The 17,753-nt window shown below is 39.7% G+C and overlaps 1 protein-coding gene and 1 pseudogene across 1 annotated transcript in view; one reads left to right on the top strand and one right to left on the bottom strand.

Annotated features, from left to right (window-relative positions):
- MALT1 (MALT1 paracaspase) overlaps window positions 1-17,753 on the top strand; it is a 59,462-nt gene that overhangs the window by 14,376 nt on the left and 27,333 nt on the right. Inside the window, exons 3-7 of the mRNA XM_028102874.2 lie at window positions 5,046-5,167; window positions 9,952-10,111; window positions 11,936-12,114; window positions 12,894-12,990; window positions 16,405-16,431. Coding sequence (XP_027958675.1) covers window positions 5,046-5,167; window positions 9,952-10,111; window positions 11,936-12,114; window positions 12,894-12,990; window positions 16,405-16,431 — 585 coding nt within the window. The remainder of the gene's footprint in view (window positions 1-5,045; window positions 5,168-9,951; window positions 10,112-11,935; window positions 12,115-12,893; window positions 12,991-16,404; window positions 16,432-17,753) is intronic.
- Window positions 5,770-8,938, bottom strand: LOC114208821 (small ribosomal subunit protein uS17 pseudogene; annotated as a pseudogene).

Raw genomic sequence — 17,753 nt, 5'->3', positions numbered from 1 at the left:
GGGGATACGGAAGAGAGAGGGAGAGAAATGGTATTTATTCTGGGACACGATGAGGCACTTTTCAATGATAGCTTAGAAATTTTTAGAATAACTCTGAGGAAGAGTTTAAGATAGAAGCTGCTGGAAAGAAATTTTTGGTTTGCAGCCTCTGAAAACAGATGTACTGTCATGTATACACTAGACCTGTTCCTGGAACAGCTGTTTGTAAGTTATATCAATATTTAAATGCATCCATGGGGTGCCTTGGTGGCTCAGTTGGTTAAGCTGCTGCCTTTGGCTCAGGTCATAATTCCGGGGTCCTGAGATCAGGCCCCACATCGGGCTCCCTGCTCAGTGGGAAGTGTGCTTCTCCCTCTCCCACTGCTACTCCCCCTGCTTGTGCTCTCTCGCTCGCGCTCTCTCAAATAAATAAAATCTTTAAAAAAAAATTTTTAAGTGCATCCTGAGAGAGGGTAACTTAAAGGGAAGCTATGGTGAATCCTCCTGTCAAATTAAGAATCACCCTGACTTACTGTTTTGAAATTCCAGCAGGTTTTTAGTTTTATTGTTCAGTATCATGAATCTGTGATCTCCATAGGTGTGTGTTGAATGAACGATCCTCATGTTCCATCGTACCTAGCTCAGATTCTCCCCGGTTTACAGGAAATCAAGTAACCTCTTTGACTTCTTTGCAGATGTTATCTGAAAATAGGCTTGTTTGCCAGGAAACTGTGCATTCACCCTTTAAAATAGAACTTTCATTTGTATGCCTTGGTTCACCCGCCATAGCTCTGTGCCATCTTCTTTCCTTACCTTTGTTCAGCACCTTCTGACTAGTGGGCGCCCCGCGAGGGTGGTTACAGGTTGACCATGGTTCCCTGCCGCACAAAACTATGTGGGAGGAAGGAAATTTGTGTGGTTAAGGCATGGGAGGTATTGCGACTTCTTGTCTTTACTGCTCACCAAGGGCGGTTTCCAAATCACATTGTGCCTTTCAATTCTCAGTCTTTGAAGCATTAAGTAATAAATGCGTGTATTTATTTGCTTGTTTATTGAAGACTAGACTAGTGAAATGGATGGTCCAGGACAGATGTGTAAACTGAGCTTGAACGTACATTAGAAAGCATATAGTCTCGTCTCCCACACAAAAGAAGGACACCTTTTAGGATATCCTGGCCTTATGGGCCCTATGTCCATTAAAGTTACTCATTTCTTTGTAAGACACTCTAGGGAGAAAGCCTTTTAATTTCCATCACTCTTGTCTGTATAATAGAGAATGTTTGCCATGGTCAATTTATAAGCACTGCCATGGTGCAAGACACTGCACTCTGCTTGACATTTTCCCTTCAGTAAGAGAGGCTCATGTGGCAGAAGATCAGCTTGGGAGGGACATTAAGAATCGCTGCGGGGGTGCCTGGCTGGCTGAATTGGTGGAGCGTGTGACTTTTTTTTTTAAGTTTTATTTATTTATTTGAGAGTGAGTGAGAGAACAAGAGCAGGGGCGGGGGAGCGGGAATCAGAGGCAGAGCGAGAAGCAGACTCCCCGCTGAGCAGGGCACCCAATGTGGGGCTCGATCCCAGGACCCCACGATCATGACCGGAGCCAAAGGCAGATGCTTAACCGACTGAGTCACCCAGGCATCCCAAGCGTATGATTCTTGATCCCAGAGTTGTGAGTTCAAGCCCCATGTTGGGCATAGAGATTACTCAGAAATAAAATCTTTAAAAAAAAAAAAAAAACACTGGAAAATGATAACTATGTGAGGTGATAAGTGTATTAAGTCAACAGTGGTAATCACTTTACAATGTATATGTATATTAAATTATCACATGGTAACGCTATAAATGTATAGAACTCTCGTTTGTCGAGCATACTTCCATAAAGGTGGAGGGGGGCAAAAATCACTGGATTGACAAAAGCAGGGGGATTTTAAAGCCCAAAAAAACCTAGGTTTGTATTTTGGTTCTGCTATTTTACAATGGGAAAAAAATTGGTCTCAGAAAAGTTAAATAGTTTACTCAAGGTAATTTGAGTGATCTTTTGCAAACTACTTCATTTTCTTCACTGTGACATAGATCTAACTAATATCTAATACATCTGGTTATTTTGAAGGTTAGAGATCAAAACACCAGGCACATATAAAGCAGTAAATTGCTACCATAGTTGTTTTATTATGGTGATGATACACAGTCATCCAACAAATACATGTGGAACACTCACTGTGTCACCATACGCCAGGCACTGTTCTGAGTGTTGGGTAAACTGGTGACTAAGACGAACAAGGTCCTTGCTCTCAAGAAGCTTCTGTTTTAGTAGGTGAGAAGACAAGAAAACACAGGGACTTCAGATGGTTAGTGCAGTGAAGACCACAAAGTGGGGTGAATGTAGTCGAGAAGTGGGGGTGGGGGTTATCTAGTTTAGAGACGTTTCCCAGAGAAGCTAGAGACCTAGATTATGAGAAAGAAAGAGCCTGCCATGAAACAGTAGGGGGTTGGAGGGGAAATCCAGCAGAGGACTAGTAAGTAAAAAGGTAGAAAATAGCTTGGCTTCCGAAAAGAGGACCAGTGTGGCTGGAGCAAGGAGGATGGGAGGGGACGAGGTTAGAGAGGTCAGTTTACGTAAGACCTTGTGACCATGATAAGGAGTGTAGACTTTATTCGAAGTACAGTAGGTCAGTCGAGGGTTTTAATCAGAGGAGTGGTATGGATTAATTTATTTTTTTTATTTTATTTAGAAAGAGGGGAGGGGAGAGGGAGAGAAAGAATCTCAAGCAGATTCCCCACTGAGCGTGGAGCCCGTGGTGGGGCTCAATCTCACCACCCTGAGGTCATGACCTGAGCCAAAATCCTAAGTCGGATGCTCAACCAGCTGAGCCACCCAGGCGCCCCTGGATTAATTTATGTTTTAAAAAGACAGTTGGGCTGCCGGTTGGAAGCAAGGAAACCAGTTTGCAGGCTGTAACATGGTACCATCACAGCTGATGGTGGCTTGGGTTAAGATCATGGCATTGAAGATGTGTGGAGACGGGGAAAAGCGGAACTGGCGGGACTTGCAGAGAAGTTACATGTGGAGAATGAGGAAGAAAAGAGGGATTCCGGGGGGCACTGCTAAGTTTTTGCCCTGAGTAACTGGATGCATGGGGATAGGCTGAGTTGGCAAGACAGTGCGCTCTCATGCAGGAGTAGATTTTGTTTTGGAGGAATTTGGGACACGTTAAGTTGGAGACGGCTAGAAGACAGCCACATTTGAAAGCCCATTTAGCCACAAATCCTCTATTTTTCATATTTATATTCCCTTTTTTTGTTGTTACAACTTTTTTTTTTCTTATCACACGTAAACTTTGAAAATCAGAATCTTTGTATCGTGAAGTTGTGACGTATGTGTCTCGTGGCTAAAGAATGGCATTGGGAGCCTTAAATGCAGTGCTGTAAATTTGCCGGCCAAAGTGAGAGTGCTTATTCCATTTTCTGTCTTTACCATGTCCTTTGCAACCAGCACATAGTACAGGTTCCAGAAGAACTGTTACTTCTGCCATACTGTGCTAACTTGGCATCAACATAAAGAATTAATGAATAGGAAAGTTCTCCCTTGGCAAAAGTTTTAAATTCTTTTTTGAGAGGCTCTACTGACTTTACTAAAGATTTTCTAGGGTTTCTCCAGACCCTCAAATGTAATAGGTATGCAATAAATATTTATTTATTTTGGATTTTGGTTTTATTTGGTATCTTTCTGGAATGGTTTTCACATACCTGTTTTACCTTATATACTATTTTTGTCCTGGAAAGGTTGGTATCTTGGATGTACTAAGATTGCTATTATTGGACTAACTCCAATTGTAATCTTGTTTTATTCCTTTGGATTGGTGGCTTATAGAAGAAAAAGATACTGTTATGAGATCATATTCAGGATAGATGAGGAAAGAAAACTATGTGCAGGGAGTTACATTTTACAAGTTTAATGATCTTTTCTTCCTTCCTGGAAGCCAGCTAACCCAGTTTTATGTATTATAACTTCGGCAAATGTAAAACTTCCTAACTTTGGTTTCCGTTGTGTCAGTTATCTGTTGCTGCATAACAAATTACCCCAAAAGCCAAAGCTTAATACAACAACCATTTTTTACTTCACATGGTTTCTGAGGATAGAAACCTGGAAATGGCTTAGCTGGGTGGTTTTGGCTCCGGTTTTGGCCTCTGATGAGGTGAGGATCAAGCCATTGGGGCAGGGCTGCAGCCGTCTGGGGTTCATCTGGGGTTGAACTGTCCTCTTCTCGGATGGTTCACTTACATGAAAGTTTCTTTCCTTAGCACTTGGGCCTCCCACAGGGCTGCCTGAGCATCTCATGACGTGGCAGCAGGCTTCCCCAGAGGGAGTAAGTGAAAGGGAGACGGGGGGGTGGGGGGGCACAGGGGGCAGGTAGTTCCATAATTGACTTAGGATTTTCTTTAAAGCTTTCCCAAGCTTTGATGCTGAGAGTCATTTCTCGGATAAGAAATGTCTGTATCACATGTGTCGGATTTATATTCTGCTGTTCTGTTTCTGTGCCTTTCTGTGTACAGAGTTATTTTCATTTTAATGCTAAATCATAGCACTGAAATAAATATGTCTTGAAGACCTCTTCAGTGGCCACCGCTTGCAACAGTGCCCCTAAGTCAGTGGGAGTGCCAGCCACATGAGCGTTTACGACCGAGTATTTGAAGAGCTGGCACTGAGAACTGCATCACGCCTGCTGTCTAGCAGACATCTGTTATAAGGTGCATCCTGATTTCAGAGGGGTTAGGACATGAAAAAAATATTTCTAAGAATTGAAAGATGGCAAACAGTTTTCTCCCCCAGCCACGGGAAGTACAGTAGATCAAAGTCTTCTGTGGATGAGTTTCTTTCCTCTTGGTTTTACAAAGCCTGGAACTCACAGAGGCATAATCTGGTGGGGAGGGAGATATGAATGGGCAGTTTACAGCTAGGATGAATATACAGGTAATTTCCAAAATACTTTTTGGTTTCAGAAACTTAAACAAGGAAAACCTCTCTTCCATGAGTTATTTAACTTTTTTTTTTTTTCTTTAAGGCATAAAGATCACCGTCAACCCAGAGTCAAAGGCAGTGTTGGCTGGACAGTTTGTGAAACTGTGTTGCCGGGCAACTGGACATCCCTTTGTACAATATCAATGGTTTAAAATGAATAAAGAGGTAATTTTTTAAATGTATTTTACTTCCCTTGTCATAAGAAGAGAGAATGATAGCAAATTATTTAGCATCATTATCCTCCGTGTGTTTTTTGGAACTTTGATCTGATAGACATGGCTGTGTTATTACTGAAGTAGTCAATAATTATTATTTTGGTAAGACAGTTCCAAAAGTTGTCTTATAAAAAAAATGGTAAATGGGGCACCTGGGTGGCTCAGTCAGTTAAGCATCTGCCTTTGGCTCAGGTTGTGGTCTCAGGATCCTGGCATCGGGCTCCACACTTATCAGTGAGTCTGCTTCTCCTTCACCCTCTGTCCCTCCCCCTACTCTCTTTATCCCTCTTGTTCACTCTCTGAAATAAATAAATAAAATATTTTTTTTTAAATGGTAAGCAATAATAAAATCAATTCTCTAGACTCTAAAAATTGTGGAAATCAGTATTATTACTTAGAACAACATTAACAAATAGTAAATATCACCAGTACATTCTAATGTACCCATCCAAAATTCCTTAACTACAGATTATGTTCCAACCAAAATGTCTCTCTCTCTCTCTTTTTTTTTTTAGTAACTTTATTTTCTTTGGCGGTGTATGCCCTCTAGTCTCAGAACTTCTGGAATTGCTTCTTGGGCCAGCAGCCTGTGTGACTTTGAGCACATTGAAGTACACAGTCTTGCTCAAGAGTCAGCACTCACTCACTGTGACAATATTACCCATCTGGACATCACTGAAGCAGGGGGACAGGTGTACGGACATATTCTTGTGGTGTTTCTCAAGGCGGTTGTACTTTCAGATGTGGTGGAGGAAGTCTCGGTTGATGACAGTCTTCTGTACCTTCATCTTGATCACCACACTAGACAGAATCTGCCCTTGGATTGAGACATTACCAGTAAAGGGGCATTTCTTGTCGGTATAGGACACTCAGTGACCTCCTTGGGCATTTTGAAACCCAGACCAAAGTTTTTATGGTATGGTAGTAGCTTCTCTTTACCAGTTTCTCCAAGCAGGTCCCTCTTCTTATTTTGAAAGATGGTTGGCTGCTTTGGGTAGGTGCACTCAGTATGAATGTTCACTGTCTTCCCGACCACCTGAAAAAAGGAAACCAAAATCTTTAATTAAAAGATTTTTAAGGTGCCACAGAAGGCTAATGGAAGATTATTTTAAATGTTCCACATAACTATTATATCAAAAGATTTAGGCTATTGTGGTAGATTCTGAAGTAAAATTCAGTCTGGTGTATCCCTGCACCACCCAGTAAATAATTTAAAATTACATATTGGAATTCTTTTTTCTTAAAAGTTCTTTGAGCTAGGGGTGCCTGGGTGGCTCAGTTGGTTAAGCGTCTGCTTTCGGCTCAGGTCATGATCCCAGGGACCTGGGATCGAGCCCCACATGGGGCTCCCTGCTCAGCTGAGAGTCTGCTTCTCCCTCTCCCTCTACAGCTCCCCCTGCTTGCACTCTGCTGCTCTCTCTCTCTCTCTCTCTCTGTCAAATAAATACATAAAATATAAAAAAAAAAAGTTCTTTGAGCTACTCTGCCACTGAGTGTTTCCCACTGGTCTGGCTAGCCCATGTTGAGTCTCGCTTTGGTTGGCTCCTCTCTTCTCCCACTCCACCTCCCCTAGGCCCCTTCCCTCCTAGATTGTACCTTGAAACTCCATACTCTTTTCAACCTGTTAGTCAAATAACTAAGCTTTCATCCAAATTCAGTACTAAGTCTACATTTGCAAACCTGAAACTAAGTTAAAGAGCCGTTCTAAGATCATGATCTTTCCTTTAATGGGATCATCCTGTGCCTTAGAAGAAATGTGTGGTGTTACACGATTTTTTATTCTCATCCCTTACACAGAGGTAAGGTAGAGCCGCTGAACTGTAGTAAAAGATTGCATATAGGCTTTGGTGCTGGACAGGGCTGTGTTGGAACCCTGAGTGTCATTTTTTTTTGTGATACGAATTCCTGTCATCCAGGGTTATAAGAATTTAATAGACAATGTGTTTCATGTACCTAGGCTTTCAGGAGATGGTAACTGAAGTTATTTTTAACATTTTCTCAATTGCAAAGTTGCTTTTATCTTAGTCAATGTCTTTTGAAAAGGGAGAAATAACAGATAAAACTTGCTACATTAAGCATATCATTTGTAAAATATGCCCTGATTTGAGAAAGGTAAAAATGTAGGAGGTGGGGAGTACTTCTTAGATTAGAAGAGTTGTAATAGATTTTAAAGCCCTCACAAGGTCGAGGTTTGTCAGACTACCTTTATGGGCCATGGGGTTATTTTAAGAGATATTCATTTAACAAGTACTTGATGAGCACTTGTTTTGTGCCAGGCCGTGATGTAAGGCCGTGATGATGAAGCACTGACACACAGGGTCCTGCTCCGGTGGGGAGAGACAGCAAAGAAATAGAATTCTTTGAGTTAAGAACTATGAGGAGAATCAGAAGGGTGATCTAAAGTGAGAAGCCACTAACCGTCTTAAGCAGAAGTAACATGATAGGATTTATGTTTTTAGAACACAAAGCTGCCGCTTAAAGAGAAGCAAGAGAACAGCGGGAAGACCAGTTAGCTAATGCTTGTGCTAGACTGGAAATAGTGGCAGGGCAGTGAAGAGGGAACAGAGTGCTCAGGTCAGGTTATTTTAGAGGGAGAGTTGATCACACCTGATAGGTTAAAGGAAGAGAGATCAAGGATGACCCCTGGATTTTTTATGGAAGCATCCGGGGACGTGTTATATACTGAGGTATTGAAGATTGGGAAAGAAATGGATTTAAGGAGAAAAATCAAGGATTTGGTTTTAGATGCATTAAGTTCAAAATGCCCATTAGACATCTACATGAATCAGCTAGGCAGTTTGGATATCTGGAGAGTCTTTGAAAGTTTATGTTACGGAAGACAAACCAGTAAAGAGACTAAGAACCTGCAAGAGAGCTGGGAGGAAATCCAGCAGAGGATGGTATGAAGCCTAAAAGGGAAGGCATTTCAGGAAAAAAGGGGTAGTTAGCATTTTCAGTGCTGCTGAGAGGAGCGGGTGCGTGTCAAGGGCGGCTTGTTTGGGGTTTTTTACTTATTTAAGATACAAAGGACTAGAGTATGCTTTCAAGAGTGATACAATAGAAGAGAAATAGATGGTAAAGCAGAGAGAAAATTGCAGGAGCAAGGTCAGAGAGGATGGAATTGACAGGAAAGGAAAATGTTTTCCTCTGCTCTCTTATGTTCATTCTCTGGGTTCCTGTGAATTAACTGACAAAATACAGATTGACAAGAGAAGTGGTGTATTAGTATCGGAACTTACAAAGGAAGTAGTTCCATGACTAGTTAAAGTTAAAGCCTTACATACCTAATTTAGTAGGGAGAGAGGTAGAGGGACAAAGGCCTCTATGAGAGGAACAGATGGGTTTCTTTAAGAAATACAAAGGGGTTTCTAGAAGAATATAAACAGGAGATAAGAAAGTTTGACCATGTTTAGTCATTGTGGGTGAAAGTGGTTTTCCCATCTTCATCATGGCCATAAAACTCTCCTGGAGAGGGGATTTGTAGTAGGTTTATTTTTGGTCTCCTTCCTGGGTAAAGCCACCCTGAAGAAGGAATTTATGGTAGCCTCATTTCCCAGAAGTGTCTACTTTTAGTCAGATGGGGGGGTCTCTGAGAAAGCTGCTTTCCGCACCTGTTGATCCCAAATGTCTGCAGCTTGAACTAGTCTACATACCAAGTCTGAGGTTCTGAGTGGATCCCCACAGATCCTAAGCCCAAGTAGCCTTTGCCAGGAAGACGCATTTTCCATTTTAACAGAGAGAAGAGAGCAGTTATAAAGAGATACATAGATAGCTTTGGTTGCAGGAAGAGGAGAGTTTCTATCTGAAGTCAGTAGCTGAGAGAAGCAGAATTGATTGTAGGAGGTTTGAAGAGACACAAAATACGCATTAATAGTCTAGTAGGAAAGCAGACTTAGTACATTAACATGGTGCCAAGGGCAGCCTGCCATCCTAGTTGTCAAATCTTCAGCAGAATGCTCTTGCTCTGGTGCAGGTTCTGAAGGGGCAAGAGTGGAATTCAGTTGGTTGGGGTTTGGAGAGGGATACTTTTGAAAGGGAACTATGTAATATAACAGGGCACTCGACTAAGCCCCTTGACAATGTGCCAGAAGTGGGTGGCACTATACAAATTGATGAGAGCAGCAAAGGTGAAAGAAACCTTAATGTGGTGACCAGAGCCCTGGGGGAGAGCTTGGGAAACCCTTGGGTGGCCATTTCTTCCCATCACTGACATGCTTTCCATAGCCCTTCCCTGCCCAGACCCTGAAAGAAGAGTGGTTGTTCAGGAGTCTGTCCTTTTACGGAATTTTGCAGATGAGAAAATGGGGTCTCAAGGTGAAATAACTTGCTTAGGTACTCACAGCTAATTTGGCCAGAACTGAAATGAAGAGTCGGGCCTAACTTTCTGTTATTTATAAATTTGCCATTGTAGATTCTTTAAATACTAATGATTTGAATAGTTTTAAATGACAGAACAGATACTTTCCTGTTAGTTTTTGGAAGATCTGTGGAAGAGATCTTAACTCTCTAGTTAATGGATTTGTAAAAGAGTGTGGATTTCTAAGACTTTAGTCTTAAATTATTCAAAATGTGGTTTGTTTTTTTAAGTAAAAAATATTTTAGAACTTGGGGGGGGGGGGAAATATGCTTTTCAAAGCTCCAGAGAAATCAACACATTTTTTTGCATGGCACATTTTTATAAGACATGTTTTGATGAGTCATTCATTTACAGTCTCTTACTGATTTCTTTCACAGATCCCAAACGGAAATGCATCAGAACTTATTTTTAACACAGTGCATGTAAAAGATGCAGGCTTTTATGTCTGTCGAGTTAATAATAATTTCACCTTTGAATTCAGCCAGTGGTCACAGCTGGATGTTTGTGATGTCACTGAAGTAACAGAAAGCTTCCAGGGTAAGTGATAAATTAAGTTGAATTTTGGGATGGGAATTGCCTTATTTTATTTTGAATGTTTACTTGAATTTCACAATATCACAAACAGGACCGGAAGCTCATGTACGTACTTATCACCAGTTGGTCAGACTTTATCCCGTGTGCTTTGGTCCCTTCTCCACAGACATGTGCACGTGCAGATAGATGCCTTAGGCCAGCCCTGCCACTGGCCTCTGCAAACGTCCCTCCTATTTCTTTCTACACTGTATCTTTCTCCCAAACTGTTGTATTACGCTGACAAAAATCACGTTGCAGAATAAGACCTCTAGAGTTGCCTTTGGCGTGAAAGGGCAGGTAGTGTATCATTCTCCACAATAAAGCATTTCATCAGACTTTTTTTTTCCTCTCTGTCATTCAGCTTCTTAGGCCAGTAACTAGTACTGATTTAAAAAATCAACCTATTCTAAAGAGTAGCCATCAGATGTTATTTTCTGTATTCACACTCACAATCAAGATTTATATTCTTTGTCATTTTACCACAGAAAGAATAGGTGGGAAACAGACTTGTTGTTACCTGTCTCCATTCTTCTTTCTCAATTTAGCTTTTCCTACACCTAAATAAATAATCTCTAAAAATAGTCATTATTAAACAAGGAAATTATATCTTTCTAGGATATTTCTATGCGTGTAATGAACTTTAATATGTTTATAAATTAAATCCTATTCATTCAGCAAAGACTGATCACCTGCAATGTGTGAGACACTGAGTTTCATGATGGAGACTTGGTATTGGGTAACAATGACAAGTCCTCCTTTCTCGAGGACTTAGAGCAACACATGAGGGTTCAATAAGTAACATTTTCTGGGGGCGTCTGGGTGGCTCAGTTAAGCACTGGACTCTTGATTTCGGCTCAAGTCATGATCTCAGGGTCGTAAGATTGAGCCCTGTGTTGGGCTCCATACTGAGCGTGCAGTCTGCTTAAGATTCTCTCTCCTCCTCCTCCCCCACCCCTCATGGGTGCACACGTGCACATGCTCTCTCTCTCTCTTTAAAATAAATAAATCTTTAGGGGCGCCTGGGTGGCTCAGTCGTTAAGCATCTGCCTTCAGCTCAGGTCATGATCCCAGGGTCCTGGGATCGAGCCCTGCATCAGGCTCCCTGCTCAGCAGGAAGCCTGCTTCTCCCTCTCCCACCCCACCCCACCCCCTCACTTGTGTTCCCTGTCTCGCTGTCTCTTTCTGTCAAATAAATAAATAAAATCTTAAATAAATAAATAAATAAATTTATCTTTAAAAAAATAATAGTAATAATGCTTTCTGGTGTCTGCCTCAGGAAGAAATGCTAGTGATCATCCATCCATATTTATTCCATGCTAAAACTCCTTTTAATAACTTAAATCAAACAGGAGAATGTAGAACTTTCTGTGTTGAATGTGAATATCACTCAAGATGTTAAGTTATTTGCCCCCACCAAAAAGAATCTGTGGCCAAACGTGTGGAAACCACTCTAACTATTTTGCCCTTTTAAATAAACAAAGCATATAACACTTAAAGCTCTGAGACGTCCTGCAATAAAAAAATCTGTTTAACTTTGTTTAACCTAGAATCTTCTGAACGTACTTGTCTACGGCATCCTTTTAACCACAGAACATCTCTTAGTGTTTCTAGCAGTATCACAGTTTTATGAAACAGTTTTAGGAGGTACTGTTAAGGATTATAAAAAATAACTTGAAAACACCTTTTTATGTTGTTTTTTGTTTCTGTTTTTAGTTAAAGGGGGAACATTTTTTCTTACTGACCTAGGGATTTTATTTATGTTTAGTGATATTTTTCTTTTAATTTAAGGAAGTGTGGATGGCATCTCTGAACCCAAGTTGCAAATCTGCGTTGAACCAAGGTCCCAAAAGCTGATGCTTGGTAGCACATTGGTCTTACAGTGTGTTGCTGTTGGAAGCCCTATTCCTCACTACCAGTGGTTCAAAAATGAATCACCATTAATACATGAGACAAAAAAGCTATACATGGTAAGAAGTTGGTTATTTGTGTATTTTTTTGTGTAGATATATAAAATAAGTAGTATAATTGAAAATTAAGACGAACATTAAAATTCATATTCGTTGAGGTGTTTTAATGTTTAATGATAATCATTAGTTATAATGACTTGAGCCGAAATGTATTCAGTTATTAGCTCATTCTTATATTTACAGAAATGCTGGAACATAACACTAGCCCACATCTAAGGGCTGATACTAAAATGTCAGATACGGGCGCCTGGCTGGCTCAGTCGGTGGTGTGGGCAAGTCTTCATCATGGGGTTGTAAGTTCGATCCCCATGTTGAGTGTAGAGATTACTTAAAAATAAAATATTTAGGGCGCCTGGATGGCTCAGTCGTTAAGCATCTGCCTTCGGCTCAGGTCATGGTCCCAGGGTCCTGGGATCGAGCCCCGCATCGGGCTCCCTGCTCGACAGGAAGCCTGCTTCTCTCTCTCTCACTCCCCCTGCTTGTGTTCCCTCTCTCGCTGTGTCTCTCTCTGTCAAATAAATAAAATCTTTTTTAAAAAATAAATAAATAAAAAATAAAATCTTTAAAATGTCAAATAGTACTACACCTAACTCACCATTATTGGAATCATTGTATCATTTGCCTGCTAATATTTAATCTAATAAATGAAAATAATCTAAGAATGTCTAAAGTCCTCTTAAATGTTACAGGTTTTTTTTCCTAATTCAAAATAAGTTTCTCTCCAAGCCAATTTAAATTGAAAGGAAATGTGTGTGTGTGTGTTCTGATATTGATAATAGGTACCTTATGTGGATCTGGAACATCAGGGAACCTACTGGTGTCATGTATATAATGACCGAGACAGTCAGGATAGCAAGAAGGTAGAAATCATCATAGGTAAGTACTCTTAGTGTTCTGGTAAGTGGGGTAGAAGTTACATAAAATGAAACATTAAAGCAATGGAAATTCTGCTTTTTACCCCATTCTATTTAATGTCGTGTTGAGTATCCAGAGTTATTTATATAGAAATTCAAGAGAATACATACTAAATTCACAATCATAAACATTTGGGGCAAAAAAAAGTATTCTTTAAAACTTTAGTTATAGGGGCGCCTGGGTGGCTCAATTGGTTAAGCATCTGCCTTCGGCTCAGGTCATGGTCCCGGGTTCCTGCGATTGAGCCCCGCATCGGGTTTCCGGCTCAGCGGGGAGCCTGCTTCTCCCTCTCCCTTTACTGCTCCCCTGCTTGTTCTTTCTGTCTCTCTCTCTAAGATAAATAAATAAAATCTTAAAAAAAAAAAACTTCAGTTATAAAAAAAAACTTTAAGTGGGAAAAGATTTTTAATAAAACACTTTTAAAAACCAGGCATCACAGACATAGGAAGGAAAGAGTGATCATTAATCAGCCGTTCCCATTATAAAGTTTGTAATCTGGGAGTTTGCTCTGTTTAAACTTAATGCATTTATAGTTAAGTTGTCAGCAGTAGGAGAGTTGATGCATATGTTGGTTTGCCAACATATTTCTATGATATTTATTTCTCTGTTTACCTGATGGCTGCCCTTCCTAAGATCATGAATTACAGTATATTCACATTTGTTTTCTCTGGAACAAGGAAGAACAGATGAGGCAGTGGAGTGCACTGAAGGTAGTGTAAATCCTTTGGTTTGAAACCACATATGCATGCTGGTTCCTCTGGGGATTGGTGGAGTGCTCTAGCCTGCTGAGTGCAGTGATGGAAAAAATACTAGCTATAAGAAAGAAATTTCACTGAGTCTCAGGATTTGTAAATTGCCAGGGACATTGTTAAACTGACACACTATTAAGGTAACTAATTTTCCATTGATTTTCTATTGCATATAAGAATAGCATTTCTGTACATCTTACGAATAGGAAACATTTACAATTCTTAATGTTAATTTTTATCTTTATAAAATTCGTTAAAAAGATGATTGGCTCTACTACCATGAATAATTGTTTAAATGACTTTAGCCATCCTTTTAGCCATGATTATTTGCTGTTCAAATGCAAATGTGGCTTTTGTGAGAGTTTCAGGATAGGCGATTTCTTGTTAAACACATGTTTTATCAAATGCCTAATATTTCTATTTCAGTATAAAATTAGATCCATTTTTTGAAGCTATAAGTCTGTAGATTAATCTACCTTGTCATCTTTACCATAATTTATAAGAACTGGAAAATCTATTTCAACATAAGCTTTTAAATTTGTTTTAATTATGCAAAGCATTGTACATAAGTTCTAACGAGTAAATTTTAATACTCGTTACCTTCCCTTAGTACATCACATTGTTTTACAGAATTTGGTTTGTAAATAGCAAAGTATTTTTTCAATTTCTGCTTCTTTAAACTATTACATAATCTTGGGCTCTACCTGGGTAAAGTAAAAAACAAAAAAAGTTAAATCTTTTGTTTCCTGGGTTCTGTCTTTCGTATCTCTGTGGTATCACATTGAAATGCTGCAATTACTGTTTTTTGTCCTAATGCATACTTTTGAACAGGAATTCTCTAGCGTAAGGGGGATTCCAATCCTGTTGTCTATAGAGGCCTTACACGAGGGACGCTAAGTGAAGAAATCCTAACAAACTCCTCTTCCTTCTCTTCTTTTTTGCCTAATTGCATGATTTTTAAACTTTCCAAAGTTGAATATCTCTAAGAACAAATATAAACTAGCCCTGCTGTTTGGCTTCAGGGTGATGCATGGAAATTACCTGCTGTGCTGTTTCTTTACCTGTATGATCATCTCTGTAGTTTTTACAGTAGCAAACACACTGTCAAATTCTAATGTTCATGTAAGCCTTTCAGCACACTTAGAGATGAAGATCCGAGTATGAAAACTACTTCAGAAATTTCAGATGGGAGAATTAGATCCAACTTTTCTTTCTAAAAAAGTGTAAATGTTGAGATGTTTTATATTTAGTGGATTGACACATACCATTAACAGTATCCTACATCATATCTCTTTTTTTAACCTGCAAAACATGATGTTACTTGTTTCACTTTATGTATTTTGTTAAAGATATTTGGTCAGGACAAAAGGTGGGGATTGAATAAGTGAAGCTCAGGGGATTTTTTTAGGGCAGTGAAACTCTTCTGTATGATCATTGTAATGGTGAATACATGTTATGCAAGTCTTTAAAATCATCTAGTAGGAGGTCAGGGGAGGGGGAATCCCAGGATGGAAAGCAGAATGTCGCCAGAGAATCTAAATGCGTTACAAATGTATGCAGCAACCTCAGTGAAGAGGGGAAGGAAGAACAAGGTGCTGACCTAAGTAACTAGAAATGAATGAAGTCTATAAGACAAGAGGCAAAAGAAATTGTCTGGAGCCCTGTACTCTAGTTGATGATGCTCTTCCGTTGACTTTACATCACAGATAAGAATAAGTTCCTCTGTGACATCTTATCAACAGCATAACATTTGTAATTTACTGTTAATGTTAATTTGCATCTTCATAAGATTTGTAAAGGAAAAATAGATGGCTATAATGTCATGGGTATTTGCTTAGATGATTTTATCTCTCCTTTAGCTGGAGAGAACGGGTTAATAATTCTGAAACCACTGTGCCTCCAAAAACACATTCCACCAGTCTAAGCATGAGGAAAACATCAACTAATCCAAAGTGAGAGACATTCTACAAAGTCCCTACCAGTAACCTTCACAACTGTCAAGGCCATCAGAAACAGGGAAAGCCTCAGAAACGGTCACGACAAAGAGCCTGAGGAGACATAAGAAAATATAATGTGTCCTGCATGGGGTCCCGGGGGAAAAAAGAACATTAATGGTTCATTAGTTGTGACAAATACACCTTACTAAACATAAGATGTTAAAACAGGCTGGGTATGGGTGTATGCAGGAAAGAGTTCTTTACTGTCTTCATATTAGTTCTGTAAATCTCAAACTATTCTAAAATTAAAAGTTTATTAAAAAAGAAGAAATCATTTGAGATTGTTTCATAGTTTCCCGTAGAGGCCACAGACCTATCCCTTGACTGTTTCTGTACCAAAAGGCCAGAATATCTAAAACTTTGAACAAATCATGAATGAGTCTGTTCAGCTTTTTGTCATTTAATGAAAGTAGCAATAGCTCAAAAGTTCTACACGATATCAGCAGTAGCATTCTTTCGTGCTTGGTAGTTGCATGGCTTCTCCCTGAAGGCATTTGAAAAGTTCTAAACTAATAAAATATTATAACATGATTTAATAGCTTGAAACCTGCTTTTCTGATTAGTCTTACTACTTATACTAAATTGGCAGTTTGATTATTTAAAACTTATTTTCTCTTATTTCATTTTAGATGAATTAAATAATCTTGGACATCCTGGTGAGTACTATAAACATAAAACATTAGCTTGAATATAATAACTAGATATTCTGCTATTGTAGTACTAGTAAATTTTTTCGTTATTAAAATAATACAATTCAGGGTTGAAATTAGTACTTACATGAAGGATAATTTCATGCAAGTGAAAATATTAAAAATATTCTAGATTATAAGACTACAGAATAAGTATACTGCAGAAACAAAATATCAATGTATATTTTTATCATTGCATATAACTCTGTGTCATAAAAAGGCAGTTAATGGAGTGTCTTTATTTGAAGTAAAAGGTGTGTGATTGAGGATTGTTGGTGTTATATAGAGAAATAGTTGGTCATGGACCATTAAGAGATGGACAGCAGGGACGCCTCGGTGGCTCAGTTGGTTAAGCATCTACCTTTGGCACAGGTCATGATCCTGGGGTCCTGGGATCGAGCCCCAAGGTGGGCTTCCTGCTTAGCAGGGAATCTGTTTTTCTCTCTCCCTCTCCCCCCCCACTCATGCTATTGCTATCTCCCTCTCTCTCTCAAATAAATAAATAAATAAAATCTTAAAAAAAAAAATAAGAGGGGCGCCTGGGTGGCTCAGTCGTTAAGCATCTGCCTTCAGCTCAGGTCATGATCCCAGGGTCCTGGGATCAAGCCCCGCATCGGGCTCCCTGCTCCACGGGAAGCCTGCTTCTCCCTCTCCCCCTCCCCCTGCTTGTGTTTCCTCTGCTGCTGTGTCTCTCTCTGTCAAATGAATAAATAAAATCTTAAAAAAATAGTAAGACTGACAGCAGAAGTATTCATCATTCTCGCCAATTTTTATCAGATTTCTGATTAAAGCTAAAAGGAAACCCTCAACTATGGTGAAAAGCATAGTAATACTGAAGACCACGTAAAGATAGGGGACATCAGCATGGGCCTGAGATCCTGGAAGGCAGTGATGGAGCCTGTGAAAATATCTGAAACTAAAACCTTACACTAGTAGTTTAAGAAGTCAATTACATCATTTAATATTTACAGTGATCCCTTGTCTTCTCAACATGTTATTTCTCATTATTTTTTAGCACCGTAACTAGTCTGCTTAGTTTCGTGCCCATATTTTACTAATACACCTCTATTATTGCAAGTGATGATCAGGCTGTGCCCGTTACACAGATGCAAATGAGACACACCGGAAGGCCTCTGTTACCGGCATGCCGTCGTCCTGAGGGGCCTCACGGGGACGTGTGCTTCAGACATCCAAACCCATGCAGTGAGGGAGCTAGTTGTTTCTCTTGGTCTCGTTAGAATCCTCTTTCCCTCTTTTACTTCTTGCTGTTCAGCGAACATTGTGAAAGT

This window comes from Eumetopias jubatus, unplaced genomic scaffold (assembly GCF_037043125.1).
Source record: "Eumetopias jubatus isolate StellerSeaLion01/CBP00866 unplaced genomic scaffold, mEumJub1_p1.0 scaffold_16, whole genome shotgun sequence".
NCBI classification, from domain to species: domain Eukaryota; kingdom Metazoa; phylum Chordata; class Mammalia; order Carnivora; family Otariidae; genus Eumetopias; species Eumetopias jubatus.
The sequence above is the reverse complement of the archived record's forward strand: the minus strand, read 5'-3'. Positions and strand labels throughout refer to the sequence as shown.